The sequence below is a fragment of the Atractosteus spatula genome, chromosome 13 (genome assembly GCF_055471065.1).
Source record: "Atractosteus spatula isolate fAtrSpa1 chromosome 13, fAtrSpa1.hap1, whole genome shotgun sequence".
Lineage (NCBI taxonomy): Eukaryota > Metazoa > Chordata > Actinopteri > Semionotiformes > Lepisosteidae > Atractosteus > Atractosteus spatula.
In genome coordinates, this window is record NC_142718.1 from 32,174,228 (window position 1) to 32,199,338 (window position 25,111).

General features: G+C 35.0%; 1 protein-coding gene across 3 annotated transcripts in view; it reads right to left on the reverse strand.

The window, feature by feature from the left end:
* Window positions 1-7,742: 7,742 nt before the first annotated feature.
* The window catches only part of mylka (myosin, light chain kinase a), a 97,374-nt gene continuing 80,005 nt past the window's right edge, over window positions 7,743-25,111 (reverse strand). For all 3 annotated transcript variants that reach the window (XM_088930136.1, XM_088930134.1, XM_088930135.1), the window contains 13 exons: window positions 24,522-24,649; window positions 23,486-23,639; window positions 19,617-19,919; window positions 18,719-18,751; window positions 18,540-18,636; window positions 17,297-17,500; window positions 14,970-15,187; window positions 14,677-14,800; window positions 12,264-12,416; window positions 10,943-11,066; window positions 10,065-10,188; window positions 9,508-9,639; window positions 7,743-8,656 (listed from right to left, as the gene is read on the reverse strand). In XM_088930136.1, coding sequence (XP_088786262.1) covers window positions 8,418-8,656; window positions 9,508-9,639; window positions 10,065-10,188; window positions 10,943-11,066; window positions 12,264-12,416; window positions 14,677-14,800; window positions 14,970-15,187; window positions 17,297-17,500; window positions 18,540-18,636; window positions 18,719-18,751; window positions 19,617-19,919; window positions 23,486-23,639; window positions 24,522-24,649 — 2,033 coding nt within the window. In that variant the 3' untranslated portion in view covers window positions 7,743-8,417. The remainder of the gene's footprint in view (window positions 8,657-9,507; window positions 9,640-10,064; window positions 10,189-10,942; window positions 11,067-12,263; window positions 12,417-14,676; window positions 14,801-14,969; window positions 15,188-17,296; window positions 17,501-18,539; window positions 18,637-18,718; window positions 18,752-19,616; window positions 19,920-23,485; window positions 23,640-24,521; window positions 24,650-25,111) is intronic.

Here is a 25,111-nt window from a genome sequence, read left to right on the forward strand (position 1 = left end):
ACAAACAAGCATGCAGTGTTTTGTGGATGGGCACTGCTTTGAGCAAGGCACTTCTCGCAGACTGCTTTAGTGAAATGACCAGCCGTATAAATGGAACCACAAGTCATTTTCAACAAAAGTGTTAGCCAATTAAAACAATAAGTTGTACCTCTGTATGTGTTTGTGTATGTTTTGAACCGTCCTTTCATATTTACAGAATATGCATGTCAGTAAACCCTTTGATGAGTAAATTTAGATTGTTATTCCCCTGCCCTAACAGTTTCCACAAAATAAAGGTTTTAAGTTCTACTATGCATCTTCAGGAAGGCTAATTCTAAATTAATTGCGGCGTTCACATTTAAATAAGCACAAATTACTGATACATCATCTTTCACCCACTTGTTTTGATGTGAGCAGATACCAGAATAATACTGTATGTGGCTGCCAGCATGTAAAATGTAAAATAAAACGTCCTGACTAACCTTCATCACGGTTCACCACCTCAAGATAATCTAGTGACTGTAATATGAGGAAGAATTAAGTAAGAAAGACTATGACAGTTTAATAGTGGAGTCTTTTTACTAATTTGAGTGTGCAGGATGAAATACAGGTTTGGCAGGTCATTGTAAACCATCTGATAATTTCATAGGGTCTTACACCTATTGGGGAAAATCCTTGAGTTTCAGATTAAATCTTTAACCCACCCACAAATTAGCAAATTCCAAACAGACTACATTCTGTCTGCCAGGGGCTTAATGTATCTACCAATGCAAAGTGACCATTGGTGGGTATTTTCAAGATGTAATGTATTGGTCTATATCTTGGTCTATATTTCCCATGAAAAGGAAAAAAAACACCCAATTTTGTAATTGTCTGATAGTACTCCAGACATTGTGTCAAAGGTATGGCTCTGAGTCTTCCTCTTTTCTACTGGCGAACTACAGTAAGATATGGAGAATTGAAAGAGCTGATCTTTAAAAGCAGGACATTGACATGTACTGTAAATGCTACTATGGAGACACAAGAAGCGAAGAGCAGGAAAACAGGTTTAAAAAATAACAGAGAGATGCCTAAAGATAAAATAGCATTACACAAATCCAGATTTCCTTGAACTTTTATTTTACATTTAATGAAGTTTCAAATTAACAGTATTCTACATACAGTAACAACATAAGAAAGGTTACAAAGAAAAGGAAGTCATTTGGCCCATCTAGCCAGTTTTGTAGTTAATAGTTAATTGATCCAAGGATCTCTTCCAGCTGTTTCTAGAAAGAAACCAGGGTATCGACTTCAAAAACATGGCTGGGTATCTTGTTCCAGGCTCACAGACTTCCCTTATCCCCCACAATCCCACAACAGACACAATTAACTTTTGTCTTTGCAATTTCTTAGCTTTTCTTTTTTAAATTAGTTTGTAAAACTAAACGTCGTTTCCACCTTTATGGGTCTCTCAATCATAATGGCAAAATTAAAGACCAGCCACTGGGAAACTATTACTTGGATTTTGTGGTTATTTCTTGAGGTAATAATCGAGCTTTCTCTATTTCTTTCAGGGTGGAGTCCACACAAATCCCTTCTGCAAATGACATCAGCTGGGAACAGGTTTTGCCAAGACATCCAACAGATGTAATGTTTTTTGGAAATGGAAAATGAGAGCAAAGACTGATTTAATAGGGCGGTGAGGCTGGATGGCTAAGTACACAAAAGGATGAAATACTTGCTGCTCACTGTGACCTCACAGTGTTTAAAATTACAGATGGGTCTGGTATCCAGCATATTCTGCCACGTACCAGAACGACAGGCAGATGATGTTTAAATGATGTTTAGTAGTATTTAAACTTCCAGATTCTGTGGCTTTTGTTTTATTTTAAAACAAAGAATGAACAAAATAGGTGCTGCAAGCGTTCGGAGAAGTCATTGTCTGAAAACAGAAAGTCTCAGAGCATGTATTGTATTATCATTTCTTTTCCTTTTTTAACATCAATTTACAATAAAAATGGACTTGATTGGCAAATCCAGCACGGTAATCATGAGATATAGTCTGAAGTTAGTGACTCAGATATTTATGTGATCTGAGGGAGCTGCTTTTAAAATCTGTATGTGAGCGTTCAAAAAAACATCATTGAAGTTGTCACCACCTTCTAGCCTGATCACATCTGATTCCAGAAGATAAGCAAGTCTGGGCCTAGCCAGTACTGGGGGTGGGAGATCTGTAAGAGATCCAGGTTGTTGCTGTAAGTGGTGAAGATTTAAATAGGTAGCATTCTTCTCTCTGGACCAGAGCTTCCAACCAGTTAATTGTGTGGTGACAGGGCACATTGGGCTGCAGGAAGCAGTTTTCTTCAGATGAGACATTAAACCGGGATCCTGACTACTTGGTCATTAAAGATCCCAAGACACTTTTAAGATTAAGGGAATTAACCTTGGTGTCCCAGCTAAATTCCAATCTGGGATTACACAATCCGGTCTACCTAAAATTCCCTCTCAAATGAAACGATGAAGGAATTTCTCACTTTTCTCTTTGCTATGGGGCTGATGGTCCATAATGAATGTTGCATGTCATCCAAGCAGCTGCTGCACTTCAGTGGTAGATGAAGTGGGTCCTCTTCTTTATGTAACAGCTTTTGGATAAATAGCATTATATAAACCCCATTTATTAATTGGTTTGTTTATTTGTTCATTATTATGTTAATTCATTGATTAAAATATTTAAGTATCACTTGTTCACTCTAGACTCAGAAAACTATTTTGTTCATTATGACAGATAAGTTCTACTTATCGAGCTGTATGTCCAATTAACATTTATTTCACAATAAATAAACATAGCTCCAGCTCTTGTTAGATAAGTTGATTGTTACTCAGTAATCAAATTCAAACAGAACTGCAAATATCATATCAACATAGAGACTCTTTAACAAATTATTCAGATTAGCAGAAAACTGATAAGATTATGGTTATTATACATGTAACTAGACCTACCACTTCACAGAAATCAATATATAGCCAGGGTACTAAATTACCAAGACAGAACAAACCTTGCAATAGAAAATGCAAAATCCACTTCAGGATTTTTGTCAACATAATGGTAACATCACAATTCCATTCTTCAGTTAGCACTCATTTTTATATTTATTTGTACTCTACTTGCCATCCTTATTTTCTCCTGAGACACAGGATAGTTGTTCTCTTCTGAAATATTATTGGTTTTGATCCTGGTATGTTCATGTTCAATTCCTTTAGTTTGGACATAATATGCAAAATACAATGTGCATTATTGGGCACAAATACATTATAATTTATATCCTTTAAAAATAAATGCTGAATTCTCAGGAGCCTGTGTTGTCTAATCAGAAATTTAACTCTCCTTAATTCTCCCCATAGTTGGGGAGCTCAGCTGTAAAATTCTGTTTTAATGAAAGAGCTGGGCTCAGGTGCTTGGTAAATGCGGTAATGGCCAACCAGACTTGAGAACTGATGTTAAAAGTGCACATGGATTCCTTACCACCATCGCTCTTTATGATAGTTAACAATGTAAAATCAAAAAGCATATCTGCAAACGTCTCAGCTATATTAAATACAAACTTGAACAGAACATTAACTGCACGCTGACCAAAGATATGTGTAAATTCTACTGATGAAAAAGTGACATTATTTTGTCTATTGTTTTACTTCTGATGCAATTTGAAAAAAAATAAACTCATCTACCCTTTTAACGCTATCATTACACAAACATAAGTTCTCTCCACAGAAATGGAGGTACCTGTGACTGAATTCAATGCAGTACCAAAATTAATGGCACCACCCTAACAACATAGGATTCTCATATAAATTGCATTTAGCAGGTATAAAGTTATTATTTTAAACACAGCAACTGGATGGAAAGAGGAATAGAAGAAAAATATAATTTCTGAAACTCTGCTGATTTGAATTGGAGGTAATACAAACTTTAGGAGCAATGGCTGAACTGCTTTAATTAATGTGATGCTAAGCAATTTCTGATCTATTGGGAGAATCCTACCAACAGATGAACTGTGGAATTAGGTAGACTGAAAACATTCCAAACTTAAAAAAGTCCAAAGTTGACTGCAACAAAGTTGTGAAATGCCAAACAGATGCCAAAAATAAAAATCAATACAATAATATCTTTATGTTGGGGATCTCACAGGAACATTCACAGATGTTTCTAAATTTGTCCAGAAACTTCCAAAGGAAGCAGTGTTCATAGACCAAGAAAAAATATCTGACACACAGAGAGTACATTGTGAACTCGGGCCTAAACCAGCCTATGCCTGGAGCTATCATTGTTCTAAACATTAGTGTTTCAGTCAGGATTCAGTACCATTGCAGCCCTGAGAAGCAGTTCCTGTGTGTCAAGATAAGTCATTTCTTCTAACATTCTCCAGAGAAAGAAATAGGTTTTTGTTACCAATGCACAAAATGGTGAAACAACGTCAAGCACATGTAGTTTTTTAATAAATCAATGTTGTTGCAAGAGAGCAAATATGGTGGTAGTTCTTCACGTACAGTATCTCTAGTAAGCACTCAGCTGTATTTGTAGGTCCCCTCCAATCATTGTAAAAAAATCTTTTCATACTATTTTTCATTTTCTAAGGTGGTGGCATGGTGGCGCAGTGATAACTACTGCTGCCTTGCAGCACTGGGGCCCTGGGTTCAATATCAGAGCTGGGTTGCTGTCTGTGTGGACTTTGTATGTTCTCTTCCTGAATGTGGGTTTCCTTTAGGTGCTCTGGTTTCCTCCCAAAGTCCAAAGGCATACTGATGGGTTAAATTGCTTCTGGGAAAAATGACCCTAAGTCAATGAGTGTGTGTGAGTCTATTCTGTGTGTGCTGTGACGGACTGGTGAGCAGGGTATATCCCACCCGTGCCTACTGTTTTCTTGCTCCTCCTCAACCCTGAATTGGATGGAGCAGTTAGAAGATGGATGGATGGACATTTTATAATGATTAGATTTCCAATTAACCTTTAACTGATTTTTATAAGTGTACTGTAATTGAATATTGCACTTTTAAAATACAGTACTATGTATTAAAATATGTTTCTAAGTTACATAAACTTTGTAACCCTTTTGAATGCGTGGTAGAATACAAAGACTGAATAACAGAAAACATGTAAGTGTAGAAGGTCAAAAGACATATGGTCTATAGTCCCAGAGGATCTCATGCTTCACATGAAGGTGGGGCCTACGTCATGGGGATTTCCATGGAAATTGAGGACTATGAGTTCTGCTCTACTTTAACTTTCCATTTGACTACAGGTCCGTTTTCCATTTTCATGTTAAGAAATAATACATATTTGAAGAACCAATCATTCCCCGCGAGCTTTGTAAACTATTCTCAGAGTGGAATCACTTTTTTTAAAATAAAAAAAGAGTATTTTCAAAAATACATATAGTTAATTACTGCTTTAATATAGCCGAAGCACTGAGTATTAAGGAACCTAGTGACATCTAGTGGCTGAAAGCATTTTTTCCCATACAAAAAAAAATAGGTTTGAAACTGCAGGGTGCCGTTTGGACCATTTAGTTCGTCTGTTTGCTGGCAGCTAGTTGATAGTAAGATTTAATGCATACTATCTCACTTCTTTACTTGTTTAGCGACCCTTGTGGCACATTACTGCACTCTTTAGTGGATGAAGTAGGTCTGCACCTATATGTAAGTCACTTTGGTAACTTTGGTATGACAAGTGTTGTATTATTAATCATATTAATGATAACAATTACTATTGTTATTATATTGATGATAATTTGTGGTCAGTGTACTTTGCACACCGTTTGAATCAGTTATAAGCTTTTATTAGCCTGGAGAAAATGCCATAAATAGTTCCTCTTGTGACTAGCTAATAAAGAACCATGTGATATAATGAAACCCAGGAAAATTGAGAGACAGAAGTTTTTTTTTCACAGTTTAAAATTCGCAAGATCTCAGATTAATCACTGCACATGTGATCTGCTCCAATCCTGAATGATTAAGAGCGAGATCAAAGGCTCTCACAAACACAACATTTCTACGTAGAACAAAAAATCCTTTGTTGGTCAGTTCCTTAAAACAAGCTAAAATGTGAGTATGCGTCATGTCACCCATTTAAAAATAAAAAGATTAAGGCTGGAAATACAAGCTTAGAAGTATAATTTAATTTTAAAAAACTGCAAGAAAAGTATGCTCATTGCTTCCTTCAGGACTAATTTAATGATAGTTATCAGGTTTCTAGGCATTGCTTATACATACTTTCATAACCATATAGAAATTCATATGTTTAGGCCTAAACAAATTATTTCTTCAGGCATAAACCTCTAGCGATATCACCTCATACTGCATTCATAATGCTCTTTTCATCTGCTAGAATTCTTTTTGCAGGTTGTAGAAAGCTCACAGAACTTTTCATAGTAACAATAGAATCCAACATACAAAAATATGAATGAATCTCTATTTGTTTCACAAGTGTGTGTTTTATAAACTGCATTAATCAGAATGAATATTAGCGAAATCTGACCTGGACAAAGTTAATTATGTCATGTTAATGACAAAACGGATGTTGCCATCAATTTTACATACTCCAAAATCAGAATCTTTCAGACAGACTGAAAGAGTTTGTTAATATCACTATAATTCATAGTGATAGCGTGCTTTCAAAACCCATAAACGTGAAAGGTGTTCTTTGTAAAATGTATATACGGTATGTGTTCTAATCCGATCTTAATCACAATAATTTTTGAATATTTAATGCAGAACATCAGAATAATATTTATTTAGAGGTTCAAAATAAATCTCTTATACAATGTATGTAGTTTTGTTTCTTTGGGTAAGTGTTCAAAGATAATACTATGGAAGCTCATTTCATTATATAATCCTTTCTATATATAAAGCCTACCTAACAATATACTGAAATATTTTCAGGTTCATAATGTTCAATGTGCAAAAATACACAACACCAGTGTACTCATTTCCATTATTACTGAATAATTCATAAAATGCATCGTCTAAGCATATATATATATACCATCATATGTCAGTTAACTTAATAAGCCTGTACACAAAGCTCATAACTTAATAAAAAGATCAATGTGAAGCTGTGAGTAGCATTTCCTAAAGCAAACAGATTTTGTTCTGTTCAGAAAGCACTTACATATTTGTGAGAGTGGAGAAGAAAATCCCCCAAAAATAAAAGCCCAGAGACTGACCTCAATTGTCAGCTGTACAATGTTTCTCACAGTCACAACTAAGACCGATTCTATCGAAAACCATTTTATAATTTGTCAAATATGTTTTCATTGGATTATTTCACATGATACGCAAATTTTAAACACGTCAAGATAACTTAAAATTTGACAAAGCCCTGCATCACATAAACATTTGTCTCATCCACACATTAGAGATTACTAACCCAGTTCTACATGATAGCTTTGCCTTTGCCTGGGATCATTTTCTATTACTCATCAGACTCAGCACCAGGTACTGGATTGTAATTTGTGCCCATGGATAAAGTTTTTGATTAATTGTTAGGTAAGGGCCGAACTTCCTAATATTTTCTAAAAAAACAGCATTTTTGTGCCAGATACATTAAAAATACTAATCCAAAATTTTTTAATCAATATTAAGAAAAAATAATTAAATTGCAACAGTGCCACCCTGTCATACTTATCAAACTTTCAATTTGACTTTTCTGAAAATACTAATATGTCTGCTCTCATTCATCTTGAACACTCAATATAAATCCCAATTCTATCATTCATAGTACAAACAACATGTTTTGTGATAACATTTATTCTGGAACAGTGAGCAACTACAATTGTAGTGTTCTCATTACTTGCAAACTGTAGTTTGTCAAACGCATACATTTTTATTTAAAAAAAAGAAAATTAGAAATATGTTCTACATACACCTACAATAGTGTCACTTTATTTAATGCCTAGTCCTTTAATACGTATTTGCATTTGGAGAGATGGAGGTGACGTTGGATAAAAAGTAGCTGCATGCTTGAATATTTCACAACTGACGTATAAACTACAATATGGGTTGCAGTGTTAAAATAGTTCAAAATAATAGAAATTCCCAAAAGATAAAAACACCTCGTAATACCAAACATCATAATGTTGATAGTAAAAACAACCCCCCCTCTTGAAACCATTAATTTCCCCTCCTTTTGCTTTCCTTAAAGAATTTGATTACAAGCAAATTAAAAACTGCTTTACACACTGCTTCCCAGACTCAAACAACACTCGGAATGTTGATGATGTCACCATTTGTATAATTTTTACATTCAACATTTGATATCTGTTATTACTGTTAAATAAGAAATCAAAAGTGCATGACCGTAGCAAAGGGTGTTCCTAGCATGTTTGTCTGTTAGTCAGTCTTTTAAAGAAGGTGAGTGTGTTACAAAGCAGCCCGTAAGATTAAAAGAGTGAAGTCGTTTTCACTCATTCTTCCTCCTCCTCCTCTTCTTCCTCCCCCATGACCTCCACAATGAGCTCGGCCGTGCATGTGACCTCTCCCAGGCTGTTCACAGCCTTGCAGGTGTATTTGGCATCGTCATCACCCGAGACATCCGAAATGACCAGACAGCAATTCCCCTCTTCATCGTAGTCGATCTGGAAGTGTCGTGTTTCTTTAATGGGCTGGTCGTCTTTATACCATACTACTACTGGATCAGGGTAGCCTGCAATCATATAACAAATGCCATGAGGATCGATTACCTCCTCACTTTATATTTTGAAAAGCTGTCAAACAGAAATTAATTGGACACCGTGCATATCCTTATCCCAGTCAAGCCTGATGGTTTTTGGAAAGCTATTTCAAACAATTATTTCTAATTCTTAGCTTAACACATGAAATATGTTATGGAATGAGCAGGTCATCAAGAGCAAAGCCTTCCGTAAAGTGGGGAAACAACTGGGATCAAATGGATTAACTTAATGGCCTGGATGCAAGCGCTACATTGCATCACAGCTGACCTAAATAAAACGAGAGGCATTTCAATGCACAGTGCACTCACTGAGCTGTGGTGCATTCATCATCTCTTTTCCAAGAATAAAAAGTGACAGTAGTTTCTTATTGTGAAACAGACATAAAACTATTTGGGATGGCCTGCTTTAAAAAGTATAACACAATAATCAATGATAATGCCCTTCCAGTTAACACTAATTTATGATCATTCTAAAATATAATGACTGATCATTATTTCAGCTATATCAACTGCAGCTAGTTTTGCTGCTTCACTTACTCTGGGTATTATGTAATTTCAGTCCTATGGTCTGGCAATGACTGCAGTAATTGCACGACAGGAATTTGTCCTTTTTTAATTACCATCCATTGCAAAATCAACACTTCATTACAACACCAGAAGCCTCCATTAAGCATTATAAAGTGTGTTTAACTATAAAATTAAAATAATACATTCTGACCCTCTGAGATAGAGTGCTGACAAAAACTGAGCTCGTAAATAAAAAAAAGAAATTCTGCAGCCATGTGCCAGTATTAGAATACAGAAATTGGTTTTTGGAACATTACCCTCAATCTTGCAGTCAAATCGAGCAGCGCTCCCTTCCACCACTTCAACATCTTTAATAACCTGGCTGAAATATGGCTTGACATGGGGTCGTTCTTCCATCACAGACTCCAGAAATTCCTGTGCCACATCCTCTGTATAAATCAGCAGAGATCATAGTAAGTTAAAGACATGGAAATTTACCATAAACGATGAAATGACCTAGTAAGGACACATAGAAAACACAGACTAGCTGATTGAATACTGGCGACACCATGATTTCTTAAAATGGGCATGAGTGACTGAAACGTAAGTCCTAGGAAGATGTATATACAGACTGTATTATTAAACTAATTAAGCAGTCGCACACAGAAAAATAACAGGATCTGAGAATCAGCCCATTTTTAATTCCCTCTCTTTGTATGTCTGATCCTCTAGGCTCAAGGTTATTGCAAAGACAGAGAGCTGCAGAAGCACTAATATAGCAAACTGGAAACCGAGTAGTATCATAGTGTCAATGAGTTCACATTATTAATTTTAAATATTTGTGAGCAGAAAAAAAAGGCAGTTGCTATGGTACCTTCTGTTTCCAGCCTGTCTGAGATTGGTGGGCTTGTGGGAGAACCCCCCTTTTTTCCACTTAGGCCTGATATCATTGCCATAGAAGAGAGTCTGCTGATGGCTCTCACTGCATGACCAGTTTTCTAAAAAAAAAATCTTTATATTATTAGAACAAGGAACAAGACAAAAAAGGAACACCACAAAACCTAATGTCAAAAACAAGCAAGGGCTGGAATTAAATCACTCTCCATTTGTATTTTTCACCCAAAATGGTATTGGATGTTTGATATTACAAACATGTAAAATGTGCTTCAAAATTTAACAGATGAGACAGTTTTATGCTGGATTTGGTAAAACAGCAGCTGTTCATAATGGTGAGGAGAGCTTTCAGGCAATGTACAATGTATTTACTCATTTCCCCAGACCTCTAATCAGCTCAGAAAGATTTGAGACACCTTTGTAAAAGTACATTTTGATTGTTTTCATGTTAACAAACTTCTGTGCGCAGGAAGGTCCAAGATGCATTTATAACGAAATACCACATTACAATGGTTAGGTGTCTATCACAGCAAAAAACAAGCAAGAAATGACACAGATGACACAGATGATGCCTAATGAAACGGGTATCTTTTTATTCCAGATTTAAGAGAATAAGACAGCCCAGACCTTTATCCTGTTTTTTTTGCATTTTGGGGGAAAAAAGGGCAATGGAATATAAGTCACACATAATTAAAAATAACAAAGTAAAGTGAGTAATGTATAACGCAGTGTGTTCCAGCCAAGTTGAGAATTAATGTTAAGACACCCAGGAGTTTCTGCATTTGCTTTTACTTGGCTTCAACAAAGTCTTGAAACTATGGGCTTATTCCAATAACCAAATGAGGGTTTAAGAATCACCTGCCATTTCCTCTTCAGAAGGTATTTCTTCATCCTCTCTTTTGACAGTTTTTTGGCCTCCATGTTCTTCGTGTCTTGCTTCAGCCATGGATGCTGTTGGCACTGATCACACGTCAATCGGCGCCTAAGATGAAAGAAGCCAAAAAGATAAAGAAGCTCTCCCAACTTATGCTAGAACAGAACACAAGAGAGAAAAAAGATCACAATAACTTGATCAAAGAGTGAATTGATGAAATGGACATTTTCAGTAAATCTCCATGAATAACATACAGTACCACTCAGAAAAAAATGCACGATTTCTATTATTTTTATGATTGCAACATAGCACAATGTACAAATTTATGCAATTACTTTTCATTTAGAAGTAATATTTAGTTTGCTTTAACAATGTCATGTCAACTGCTTTATACCATACGGTGTCGCAGGAAGCCGGAGCCTACCCAGCAAGCAACGAGTGCAAGGCAGGGTACACCCTGGATGGGACGCCAGTCCATCGCAGGGCAAGTGCAAGCCAATCATACATGTGAACAACTTGGAGGCCACTGTAAAAGCCAAGGGGGGAAGTTTGGCCCGGACACTGGGATAACTCCCTACTCCCGGGGGTCTTAAATGACTACTGAGAGTCAGGACCTTGGTTTAACGTCTCGTGCGAAAGATGGGACACAAAATTTTCTTTGAATGATTCCATTAATGATCCCATTATTTTGTATTTTATTTATTTAACTTTAATCCACTAGTGCCTCAGTGTATTGATTATTATAAAGTTTAATTTACATTCTCTACAATATAGTGTTCTGCTTTTTTACAATTATTTTATGATATCATAACTCCCTTTAAAAAGCAATTACCATCCATTCTTTGCTAGATCCCAAATAAGCAAGACCTGTCCTTTTTTTTTTCTGGGTGTAGAAGTTTTTTTTTCATTACTGTTAGTCCTAACTTTTTTTGTTAATATTGCTTTTGTGGTCATTGTAAACCACCTCCCCAGTTGCTGGAAAAAAGTCAACATTCTTTTGTTCAGCAATAATCATATTCACCCAAATAAGTTGGTATACTGCAAGACTGAAGTGTGTGTTAAACAGGCACTGGGATTAGTGATCAGTGTTACACGTAAATTGAGGTATTGAAGGGGCAAAACATAAAGCAGGTGAAATGTTTAGACAAAAACAGCTCAGGCCGTATTTTGTAAATGGCAGATTTTTAGCGTCTTTAACTGGGAAACATAACTGGACAAAGGTAAGTTTATGGGAAGTCACATGACATAACTTTAATACTGAAAAAGGAACACAGTGAACATAACTGAAAGATAAATTAAGCTTACTTCATGTCCTTTTTTAAAAGGCTGCTAATGAAATCCTTGGCATCATCAGAAATTTCATCAAAGGCTTCATCATCAAAATCCCATGTAGCAGAAGTAACGTTGGACAACGTTTCGTTGTCATTGTCTCCCATGAATGGAGAAAGCCCACTGACCCTGGAAGGAAAAAGGACTTTATCAGGCAAGATTGATTAAATATCAAGCCTAAAGGAAAAAGCATAGCAAACATGCTACAGGAATACAAACTTAGATTTGTATTCACATTCATAGTTGCAATTAATCAAAAACATTCTAATTATGCATTATAATATTATAAATGTATTTTAGGAATATTATGATAAGTACTTTACAAATACCGAGGTTACTAATGAGTTTTCTCTAAAAAAGTATTAGGTTCCTTGCCATCAATCTAGTAGTTATTTCCTAAGCACTCCAAAATATTTGATTTTGTAGGTATTTCCATCTGAAAATAGATGAGAGCCTGTTTGAAGAAATGCCCTCAAGTGGCCCCACATTTGGAGTAACATCACAGGTTATTCCTTTTTATCAACCTTGAGGTTTGTCTTACATCACTCTTAGAATCAAATCTCCTGTTTTGTGCAAATCTAATGCCAAAATAAAACCTGAAACTCCATGTTTTTGCAAAATTCCTGTTTTTACATACTTTCCAATTGCCCAGGAGCTAGACACAGCAGCTACTGTTTTAATATATTGTTGTTTTTATTTGAATCTGAGATTGTGCTAAAGCTTTAAAGGGAACATTTGGGTGTATGTTTTTGTTTCATATGAAGAACACCCTCTGGCAGAGCGGCTGCAGTCACAGCTCTTCTATATCCATTTACAGTAATAATGGAACAGCACAGGTTCATCCTGCAGTGGAAACAATTTTGTATTAAGAATGTAAAAAATAAACTGATTAAGCTGAATCAAACAGTGCCTTGGATGTGAGTCTACTGCAGCTGCCTGAATACATAAAAATACCACTACTGCATCTGAATTAACAGTTTAACAGGAAAATTTACTATTTTTACTTTTTAATGAGACAAGTGAACAGCTATTTTTTTAAATATGTCCTAAGCACAAGTAAAACTCTAATGTTGTAATCATCATTTTTAATTTCTAAACTATTAGCGTACAAATAATGTTTTAAGTTCACATATTCCACAAGAATAAAGAACAACTTGGAAATGCTTCAAGTGACCAAGTTCCTTGACCCATTCAGACAGAGTTGCAATAATCAGACAGTCAAGGTCAAGACAACAGAAGTTATGCTTAGCCTGTAAAGCCTCCTAGTGGTTTTACTCACAGGTTTGCAGAATGTAATCCATTTCGATTTTTAATGCCCGCACCATGTACTCTCAGACAATGTTTTGTGAACTTTCTAAGTGTGTGGAGCTTTTTCTTGAATCACCTCTGCTGTTTCCGTTAGCTTTTTGTTTAAAGTGTACTTCCACTACTAAAACTGCAATCCACAGAACTGCATGACTTACAATCCAAGTACAGAACATTCCCAAGCAAGTCAAGCACCTTAAGAGGCCTGTTTCATTTAATACAATCCTACTTGGACAGTTTTATAGATTATGTTCTGAATATGAAAAAAAAATAGAACTGAAGTAGGGAGAGTAATGTTTTCTGAACTCATGCCCATACAGTACCATTTGTTCTAGTCTATCAGTATCATGGACAATAAAAACAGTTAGGGAGGTTTATGCGACTGGTTGCTTCACAAAGAGGGTTTCATGTAACTCCTTCTGTGATTTTAATCATTCTTTTTTAATCTATAAATAATAAATATAAAATATAAATATAAATAAAGCTCCAATGGTGTAAATGATTATTAATGTTAAAACTAGATAAAATATAAACTGGAGATTGCCATCAATGAGATGATGGTGGATGGAGGAAAATTTAAAAGGCTTTTTAAAAAACCAGTGTTTCCTTATTGAAATGTTATTTTCCTCTAAAGGTAGCAGATGTAATCAGCAATTCCAACATTGCTTTGGGATGTTTAGCATAGGTAGATGTGAGCCTGTATGCGTGCTTCTTTAGAAACAGTAAATGAGACAAAAAATCTTGCACATCATTAATTTTAAGCCTTTGCTGAAATCTGTTGTCCTCAGATGGTCTGAAGGAAACATTGTGTACCGAACTGTTATTTCTATTGAGACTATTAATCTTCTGTATTCATATACACTTGTACATGCAGTAGACATACGCAATTTCTCCATTTGGACACAAATCGTTCATTACCAAATAACTATGTATGCTTAAAATAAATGCTGGGATTTGTGTCAAGATTTGTGTAGTGATAAAGGAAAATAACTAGTGCATATTTGTAGTGATTAATTCCATGTCACAATGCTTCTTCTGTGGTTTAGGTTAGGAGCAATTCAAGGTTATGGTCCCATTCACTTACAAGATGTAGCAGATGACTCCAATGCTCCACATGTCAGTTGCATATCCAATCGGTTCATAGTTTATAACTTCAGGGGCGACAAATTCTGGCGTTCCAAAAAGAACTTTGAGTGAAGACGAGTTTTCTGCAAAAAAAAAGAAGAATTACACAACTTTCCAAGTAGCGCTAAAGAGATTAGCTATACAGCAAAGCCACTTTTGCACAAGCAGTGTGTGGACAACCACACTATGAAACTGTGTCTTATGAGTATCAACTGTACAGTAAGTGTCTGCTTGTAGCAATGGGCTGATTACCTAATCGCCGGGCAAGTCCAAAATCAATCAGCTTGATTTTGCTTCCTGTCTTATTCACACACATGATGTTCTCTGGTTTCAGGTCCAAATGGACAATCCCTTGCTTGTGGATGAACCGGACGCCATCAATTATCTGCAGCATGTATTTGATGACCTCTCTTTCTGTTAACTCAAAGTCTTCATCAATAATCCTCTCAAAGAGCTCACCTCCAGAAATCCTGTAAAAGCGCACAGATAATGCAACGACAGTTACAGATATCTTCATAACAAATAGAGGGATAATAAAGGAATTGATTCTTCTATATTTTATTCAAGCAATTTGTAAAAAATAATATTTCCGAAAGGTTTTTCAGACAGCCCAAATGAAGTATTCCCAACATTATTGCAAAGTTTCCATTATCATTAAAAAATAAAATAAAACTCAAACTAAAATGAGTTACATCTGTTTGCAGAGCAAGGTGCAAGTAAGTTTAAAAATTGGACTCACAAGTTGATGACAGCTTGTGTTTAAAAAGAAGAGGATTCCCACAGACAAAAAACTTCCATATAGTACTAGGATTGCAATGAATGTACGTTGGGTGAGTAAAAGGTCTGATTTATTTTTATTATACTGTATATTTATTCAATCATTAAATAGACATTAAGTTATTAAAATCTGTGTCCACATTGGATCTATCATTTACTGTATATAAAAGCCTGTAATAATAAATAGAAGACATTATTTTGAACTTATTTACCTTTGAAAAAAGTAGAAATCTTGTATTATGTTGCAGAGATATTTAGAAATGAAAACATGCTCATTTACACATTCACTGAGAGTTTGTAGGAACTGCAGAAGAGGCTATTACTTTAGCTGTATATTTGACATATTTAACAAGTACTGTAGCTTTATTCCTTCTATCATCAAAAATGATTTCTGTTTCATAGGATGTCCTGCCTTTGCTACTTTCAATTTTGCACCTTCTGTTACACCTGCAGCAGACAAACTAATAATCTACTAATATCTTAGACATCATGGTTAGCCAGAAGCAAAATCACTCACTGCTCCAGTAAGGGATACCTTGAAACAGCTCAAGTTTTTCCAGCAAAGCATACATATTTCTAAAGTCTAAGGACATTTAAAGGATTACCAGGTTAACATAAAATTTTCAAGAAAAAATAAATGTAATCTAAACAAAACATTATCTGTACGATTCTGCCAATCGATTTTTGATTCAGATTCTAATAAGATTTTTTTCAGTCATTAATGGCTGCAAAACTTTGCAAAGATTCAGATCTGCTTTTTCCAAATGGTATGCCAGAAAGGAAATTCTTCAGTTTACCCTGTTTTTTATCGGTACATCGTCTTCTATATTTGGTCCAGATTAATCGTGTGCAGGACTCTTAGTTCAAGCTCAATTGTTGTAACAGCCAAGCTGGGAACAGGTTTTTGGTATAAAAAAAGACCTGCTTCAATGTGATTATTGAGATAAAACTAGAATGTTTTACAAAGCTACAACTTCTTTATTTCACTTATCATTTGGGATAAATTATTTTTTATTGTTGCTGAAGAAATCGTCTCTGTTTTTATTTAAACTGTTCATGCATTTTTTAACCATTTTAGACAATCATTTAAAGACAATTCTTTCTGAAGCAAAAGAAAATCATAAAGAGACAATACTGCTTTAAATATGAGACTATGTGACTTGTAACAGTTTTAAAATAAGTTGAAATAGCTGGAATAAAGGCCTGGATGCTGTCAGTAGTAATGATGACAGTAGTGATGACAGTAAAAATGCACTTGTTGGGTTTGCCTATCCAGTTTCCTCTTTTAAGTGTAATGGAATAGAGGACACCTGATTTCATTTCACTGACATAAAGACACCACCAAAGTTACTTTTCCTCCATTTATAATATTAAATATTAAGATGTATTCAAACAAGGCCCACGGAAAATTATATATTGATTGATATAATTTCATATTGTGGATTTTAATATAGTTATGCATATGTAATTAGAACATTCATGGCAATAGTCCTTGAACTGAAAAAAAAATATTTCTTAGCCCAACATTTGCTGCTGCTGAAACAGGTTATGATATTTCATCAAGTCACCAAGCAGGCAGCACTGTTTTAAGGAAAATATTCCACTGGAGGCCTCTGAATCCTGAGATACCCTTTAAGTCCATTCAGGAGATGTCTATCATAACTAGAGATCATTCGTCACTTGCTTATCACATTATGAGTTGGTAAATGATTAGTGATTTATTAAAAACAATCAAAAACACATTTAATAAGTACTGTATGTATAAACATGTATGGAGTGATATATAAGAACAAAATACTCACATTTCCATAACCATGACAATGTCAGATTTGCTTTCGAAGGCATCCACACACTGGACAAGTTTAGGGTGATGAAGGCAGTTCATGATACTAATTTCTTGCCTCACATTTTCTTTATCTTTAGCTGAATAAGCTTTTATGAACTTTCCTGCCCAAACCTTTCCAGTTTTCTTCTCAAATAGTTTAAACACTTGTCCAAATTTTCCCCTAAAAGACAACAAATATCCAATAAAAAACAGATCATTTGCCATCTGGTGGAACTTGCAAAGAGGCAACTCATTGAGTTACGCAGATCATCAGTCATCTGGTTACTGATTTGAGGTCTGAACTGCAGTTAAGCTATTACATTTGCTTAACCTTATTGTTTATTTCATAACATTTTAACCTTTTCTCTAAACACATTTACATATTTTCTCATCTGGATTTTCTTATAGTATCCCTCCTATATACAGTACCTTGAATTTTGCCTGCTGACAACAATGACATGACATACTGTACACACGCCTCCACCTAGAATATTACATAACTTGGTTAAATAAAGAATAGGTTTGGACATAAAAATGGACTGTCCTCCATTTAATACAAGATCTAAATTTGAAAACTTGTTATTTAGGTACTGTATATGTATTTTTTAAAATGTATTCAAGGAATTTGAAACAAAACATGCAAACATTAATGTTGTATGCAAATATCAAAGGCAGAAACAGACTTGTGCATAATATCTTAAATCTGCATATACTGTCATACATTTAAATTCCCAGCTGGTGACTTCCTTTAGTGTTAGTTCTCTAATAACTGAAACTGCCACTCTTTCACACACCCTGAACCTAAATTGCATCTTCTATGTTTCAAGAAAAGGTGTAGATATCCCTCTTTAGATTCTGTTGATGGGTTTCTGCATGCATCTGGATAAAAAATGTGTTTAGATTAATTTGACAATATGTCTTTTCTGAAGAAGATTTCTGGCTCTCAGATATTTTTTGGCAAAAGGCAATCTTTTGTTGTAGTGCTGAAGACCTTTTGAAGTAACCAGACCACTGACACCCTTCTCTCTCAGTCTGTTTTTGAAGTTTGGTCTGATACTACAACACCATATCTTCTATTATCTACACCACACGTGAGGGACTCACTTCTGTGTTTCTGCAAAACTAATTCTAGAAGATGATGGAAAGATGTGCTTTAATGTAAAGTGCTTTGAAATGATGTATTTTATGGATAAAAGTCAATACAGCAATAGGTCACTTACGTTCCAAGTCTTTCGTCCACATCATACAGTTCTTGCACCTTCTGAGCTGTGTTAATAAACACATCTCTGTACTCAGGCTCTGGTTCTTTGTCAGCATCTGAGATGCAAGAGATAAAATATTAATAGAAAATAACATAGCATATTATTTCATTTTCATACAGCTGCTTTAAAGCACTTACCATCATCAGATATTTCGGCCTCTTCTTTTTTTTCTGGAAGTTGAGAAAACAGACATTTGTGTTACTGTTTCTTTAAATACACCACTAAAATCAATAACAGAAGTCTCTGACCTTTTCTCAGCCACTATAATAGACTCCTACATACAAGGTTACATAAGTAAATCTGTGCCAAACAGGGTTATAAATAAAACTAATACATTTCCTGTGTTTAACAGTAGCTGTAACTAAGGCCTGTGCCAAGTTTCTCTGCCCAAGTGGCTGTTAAAATAGAATTAATTGGCCCAAGTACTCAGATTTTATTAGCTTTAAAATAGGTTTTTAGGATTGTTCTTATTTTAAGACTAATAATTAATGTAATTAATGCATCCTTTTTCATCTTTTTGAACTTGTAAGATCCAAACATTCTTTACAAAGACAAGGGGACCCACTTCAATACTGAAGTGTAAACTGGGTAATGCATATTTCGGTAGGCCAGATTGTGAAAGCCCAGTTTTTGCTCAGTGCCTCAACATCACAATAGGTGTTCAAATTTTTCCAAAAACTACCACTACCTGTAACTATAAAACCACCCAATCTTCCTTTGTCACTATAGGCTATTATGGAGAATGCATTAAAAAAAGATTGCAGCAGTTTGCTGCCTTACCTCACAGCACAAAGAAAGTTTGAATGATTCTGAAGATTTTGAATTAGAAAAAGCTCCTATTTGTGCTACACATTTGATAATAAAAAAACATGATACTGAATACAGATACATGATACTGAAACCAAATATACCAATACAAAGAGTATTTGTAAACACTGACTTTGCTTTACAATACAGTTAATTTCCTTTTACAGTACTGACCAACTTGATTTTTGAAAAGGCAGTACACCATATTCACCACTAGGCGGAGCTCACCTTCTGGTTTTTCCCCAACTCTGACCAACTCAGATTCTTGGCTGGGCTCACTGACTCCGTAGATATTAGCAGCTCTTAGCCGGAACTTGTACTCCCTGTCTGGTAGGAGACCTTGGACATTGAATGATGTGCTCCGACAACTGGTGAGATCTTTCCACTGCTTGTCAACCGAGTTCCATATCTCTATGGTGTAGGACTGCACTGCACTTCCACCATCGTAAGTGGGGCCATACCATGACAACGTGAGGGTGGAGCTGCGGATGTCTGATGTACAAGGCACCCCTGCTGGAGGTTCAGGCTTATCTGAAAATAACAATTATGAAGAATCAATGGTACGAACAAGGGCTGAGCACCACATTTTGTGACATCATTACAGTAGCTGAATGTCTTCCTCTCGTTTGTAACCTTTCTTATCTTCTTATGTGTGTGCAAGAGTTTTAATTTTGTAGGGATATAGTTCCAGCAACACACCTGAGAGGTATTAATACCCACACACGTTGATTTATTATGAAAAAGAAGTTGCATTTTAATAGTAAGGATATTCAAAAATTTCTGAAACCCCATGAAATTTGCCAAAGAATAACAATCTGGAGCTGTTGGTTTACATCAGGTCAGAGAAAGCTCTCTGTGAATAAATATATCTGATCATTATAAGAAATGATCTCCTTGCCTGAGGTAAGAGTTTCGTGTTTGCATTTGTTTAAAAGGGAAAAGGATACATTATTTTCACATTCATTTACAATGAACTCCCTAAAATATAAAATTAACTTCTGAAGATAAACATTAACACTAGTAATCATCTTTCAATCATGCAATCACTGAAATAATACTATAATAAAACTCACATTAAAGTTTATTAAAGTTTCACACATAAAGGCAGATTGAAAATGGATAAATGAACAGTAACAACATGATTGTTGTATCTCTTACATGGTGAGTTGATTCTCCAAAATTTAACCAGAATAGTGGAAAACGTAAGGCAATTATCTTTTTTAAGCAACTTTGTCTAGTTGTCACCTTTCTGAATGCAAAAAGTATATTCAATTTGAAACATAAGCTGAAAAAAAAGAAACTTCTACCATTAAGGACTAGCAGCATAAGTGGTCAATTCAACCGAATTCACAATACTCTGTGCTTCTCATTTCTGCTCTGAAATTAGTCCATAAAGAGTTATCAGACACATTCACAGGCTAAAAGGAAACACCTAAATTGACAGATTAAGAGAACATAATCTTTCTAGTTGGTACAAAAAAGACTACCGTGGGATTTCTTTCCATATGAATCATGGGCCAGATGACACAAATAGAAATTTCTGGGAAGTGCATTTAAAACCGAGAACAGGAAAAACATCTTTACATAAAGAGTGGTAGGAATCTGGAGCAAGCTATTCTAGAAGTGTTGTCGGATTTGGTGTCTTCTTTGCAAAAGACCAAACAGTAAAAACAGAAAAATACCAGTTGAGATCCCGAGAAGGCCAAGGCATCAGGATAAGGACAAGTTCTAAAAGTTCGTAAAGTAACACGCTAAACATTTCTCAGTAAATATAGGACAGGCAGTCTCATCTCCTCACAGCACTGGCTAACAGTTATGAAATAGGCTTCATTCAGACTTGCGTCTGATTGCAAATGATTGATAAATGGAATACACATTGAAATGAAAACAAAAGCTGACTGATCATGATATTAATATGAGCTAGAGAGAAATCCAGACCTCTTCCAGGAATGTCATGGAAGTCTACATTGCCTTGTACTGTTCAAAGTTCAAAACAGTAACCTTAATGTGGAAAGAATTAAAAGAGAAAAAATCTGGAATAAATTAAACAAGTGCTACTCAGAAACATTTAACCCCATCTGACTTCAGAGTAGTAATTTAACAAATGTGCTTCCTACTGTAAACACAAAAAACAAGACAAATGGTTCTTTATTAGATTAACTTAAATAGTACTATATTTGTTTTTAGGCTGAATCATGCAACTATTGAGTAGGCAGACTTCAAGGCACCTACAAATATAGTATTGTGGTAGTATTATTTACACTGGTGTCAGTCTACATTTCACAATCACAGAACTCACAGTTTTCCGGTAGTTTTGCCTCCCAGTTTACTCAATATGTATTACAGAGGTTATTCCCCACCTATCTGCCTGAAGGGAAGGTATCCAACATAATCCAAAGTATTTTAACATAAACATTCATATAAGAACATATTGGAACTAATGGTATATAAATGTGCAATGGAGATGAGCAGGTTACACAAGACTGAAAAAATACCGTAGTAATTAATGCACAAATATTTACAACTTCTTTTATTTTAAAGGTAATTGCAGTGTTATTGAAACATCCAACATTTCAAATGCGTAATTTATCAATTTTTTCATATTTTTATAAAGTAAATGAAAGTCAATGTCTGAATCTCTCTTCAGGGATGGCAGATATACTGTCAGTAAGTTCTAACTAGTACAAATAAATGGCACCCCCATTTCCTTTTTTCTCAAGAACATAATATGGAATACCCTACTGTATATACTGTCAAAGGAAAGGTTCTTCTGTGTTGTATACCAAATGTTGGTGGAAGATAATTATTTTGATGTTGCATTTCTTAATAAAAGAAATGCTTGTGTGTCTCATTTTATAATGATCTTTTTGCTTTTTATTCGATTTTGAAAATTGATTCCTAGGCTTAAAAAAAACATGCCTTTTCCAAATGGTAAGTGGATGGGCTTGTCTGAAAAATTGTAAACCGATAAAAAAGGTTTTTGAAAAAAATATTATTTTAGAGTTAAACAAAACACAACATTCCTAATAACATTGCAGGAGAAATGTACACAAAATGTTGAGCTTCCAGTCTTCTTGGATATATTTCACAAAAAAAATGAAAGTAATAACTAGGTACTATAATAACAGTTTACATTTGAGTACTTTATTAGTTTTGCCAGTCTTTAATGAGCTCTGTGTGCTGCCATTACTGTGGACTGCGGTCTCTCAGTGGCACACAGAACAACATTGGGAAGTAACAGAATAATTCCACTGCCCTAGCTGTTTAGTTCTTGTAGGACTTAATATTCTTTAAGCCAGGCTGGATACCATCCATGCTGACAGCGGCAAAGTCTTTCATTTTAGGCGCTGTAAGAAACGAAACCATAAAAGGCTCTTAAAAATCTCTGCATCTGGGGCTGTTAGGATCCAGCATGTCGCTGTTTACCTTGTATATCACATTCCTTTAGAGGTACAATGATAAGAAAAATCAGTGTCTGGCAAGACTAGAAGCTTTTGCAGCTGCTCATATAAAGTAGCATATAACCTATTTATTTTTTATGTACAACCCATTTCTTTCTTCAGGCACGCAACCTGCTGGTTTAAATTTAAATAACTAAAAGCAATAATGGCAGCCAATTAAATTGAAAAAGGAAACTAAAAAGATAATATAAAAACATATTTTTTGCTTATTGCCTTTTCATTCACATAACATTTCTTTTTCATTGACGCAAGTACTTTAGCATTTGAAGGCAGTTCATTCTATAGTACAATGCCTGAAATATGACAATAAACAAAGCTAATTAAAGACGGTCCAAATATGCTTTCATTTCAAATAAATTGTTAACATTGAAATAATTAACACCATTTTTGAATGAACAGTTTATGAGATAGCTATTTCTAAAACACGAAAAGGCTCAAAATATCGATGACCGATAGTTAAAAAGAAAATGCAATTAAAGGTTTAATACTATGAAAATTAGAATTCTGCTTAAAGTTCTGTGTAAGCAGAACCAGATCACTCACAAAGGAAAATCACATTCAGTTTTGCATAGATAGCATAAAACGTTCCCAATATTTAGAACTGAACTGAGACATACTGTATTGCATCAAACTTACCAACAATGGTGAGGCTGACCTGAGCTTGTCTACTGCCATATTTATTTTCCAATTGTAGAGTATAACATCCGCAGTGCTCATGCTTAGTTGGAGAAATAGTCAGTTTGCTTGCAGTCTGTGTAATTTCTATTTTAATAGGTCCTTTCTCCTGTATCTGTAAAAGAAAATAATTTAATGTTCTTGTCCTCCAGGACTTTTATGCTTCTCAATGTCTATCCTGTTTAATTTCAGTCAACAAAAAATGCTGCTATATAAGGTGGTTAACTTTTTAAGTTCAGACCAAAGGTTTCTTTAACCATTCAATTCCTTTTTTCTAGCCCTAGTCCAAACTCTAATAATAATCCTAGCCTTAAATGTATTCTTAAAATAAACCCTAATGATAACTCTAATGCCAAACTTAACCATTCTTGTAATTTCTAATACTAACTCTATCACAGACCCTATCTCCGATAAATACTGACCCTAGCCATAATCCAAAACACGAGCCTCATCCACAGCACTAACCCTATCCTTAATCTTTACCCTGTAATTAGGGCAAAATGTAGGCCTCGAGCTGGACTTAAAGTAAGACTTAGGGCTGAGGTGAGAGTCAAGGATTTGGTTTTGGGTTAATGTAAACATCATAGGAATCAAAAGTAATGCAATGTAATAAAGTCATGCGTGAATCAAGAGTCATTAAACAAGCAAGAAATGTTACATCACTTTGAGGGGAATAATTCAATCCATTTTAGGTCTGTACCTCTTCCTGTTCTATATCAACAGTTTTGAACCAAGTTAAATTTGAAGAAAAAAATTGGGGGAATAACAAACAGATAAACAGCAGCAAGGATTTAGTTACTAAATTACCCAATGAACTTCCTCTCATGTTCCACCCTTATTTTAGGCAAGGCTGTGTATCGCAGTTTGATTTGACACTGGAGACGTCCAAAGCTATAGAAAGATGTTTTCCCTTAACACTTACATTCTTTAGTATTACGATCCTATTTTACTGTAACTGGAACAAACACGTATTGGTAAAAGAAAAAAAGTCTCTTACCTGCTTTCTAAATTTTAGCCAGGTGCAAGTAATAGGCTGCGTTCCCCCAAACTTACAGAAAATGTCTACAGGCTCTCCAGCACGTATCTTCATATCTGCTGGGAACTGCAGTATCTGAGGGGGAACAGCTGAAATAAAAATAATCGCTTTAGACTTTTACTAAGATGGCAGGAGTTCTAAGCAGTGCAGAAGATTAAAAGGACCAGATAAAAAAAAGGCCTAAGCTTTTGATTTAGTCCTTCAGTGAATATAAATATTTTATATTCCAAAGTATAATTATTTAAAAATAATATACAACATCTTCTATGAAAAATACAATTCCTGAGCTATATATTGCTTTCATTTAATGGCCTTGCAAATCAGAGTTGCAGGTTATGGTCTGACATATCACTAGGCATAGATACTGTAATATTTTTTCACTGGCCCTCAGCACATCAAAACACAAAATTTACAAAGAAAAGGTTGAGGAAACTTAGATGTGCAAGTAAATAATAACATGAAGGATTTTTGTGGAGGGCCAGTTACAAAACCTTTAAATTGTCGGTCATGACTAAAGTGCCACTATTATTATCCCTACTGCATATGCCTCC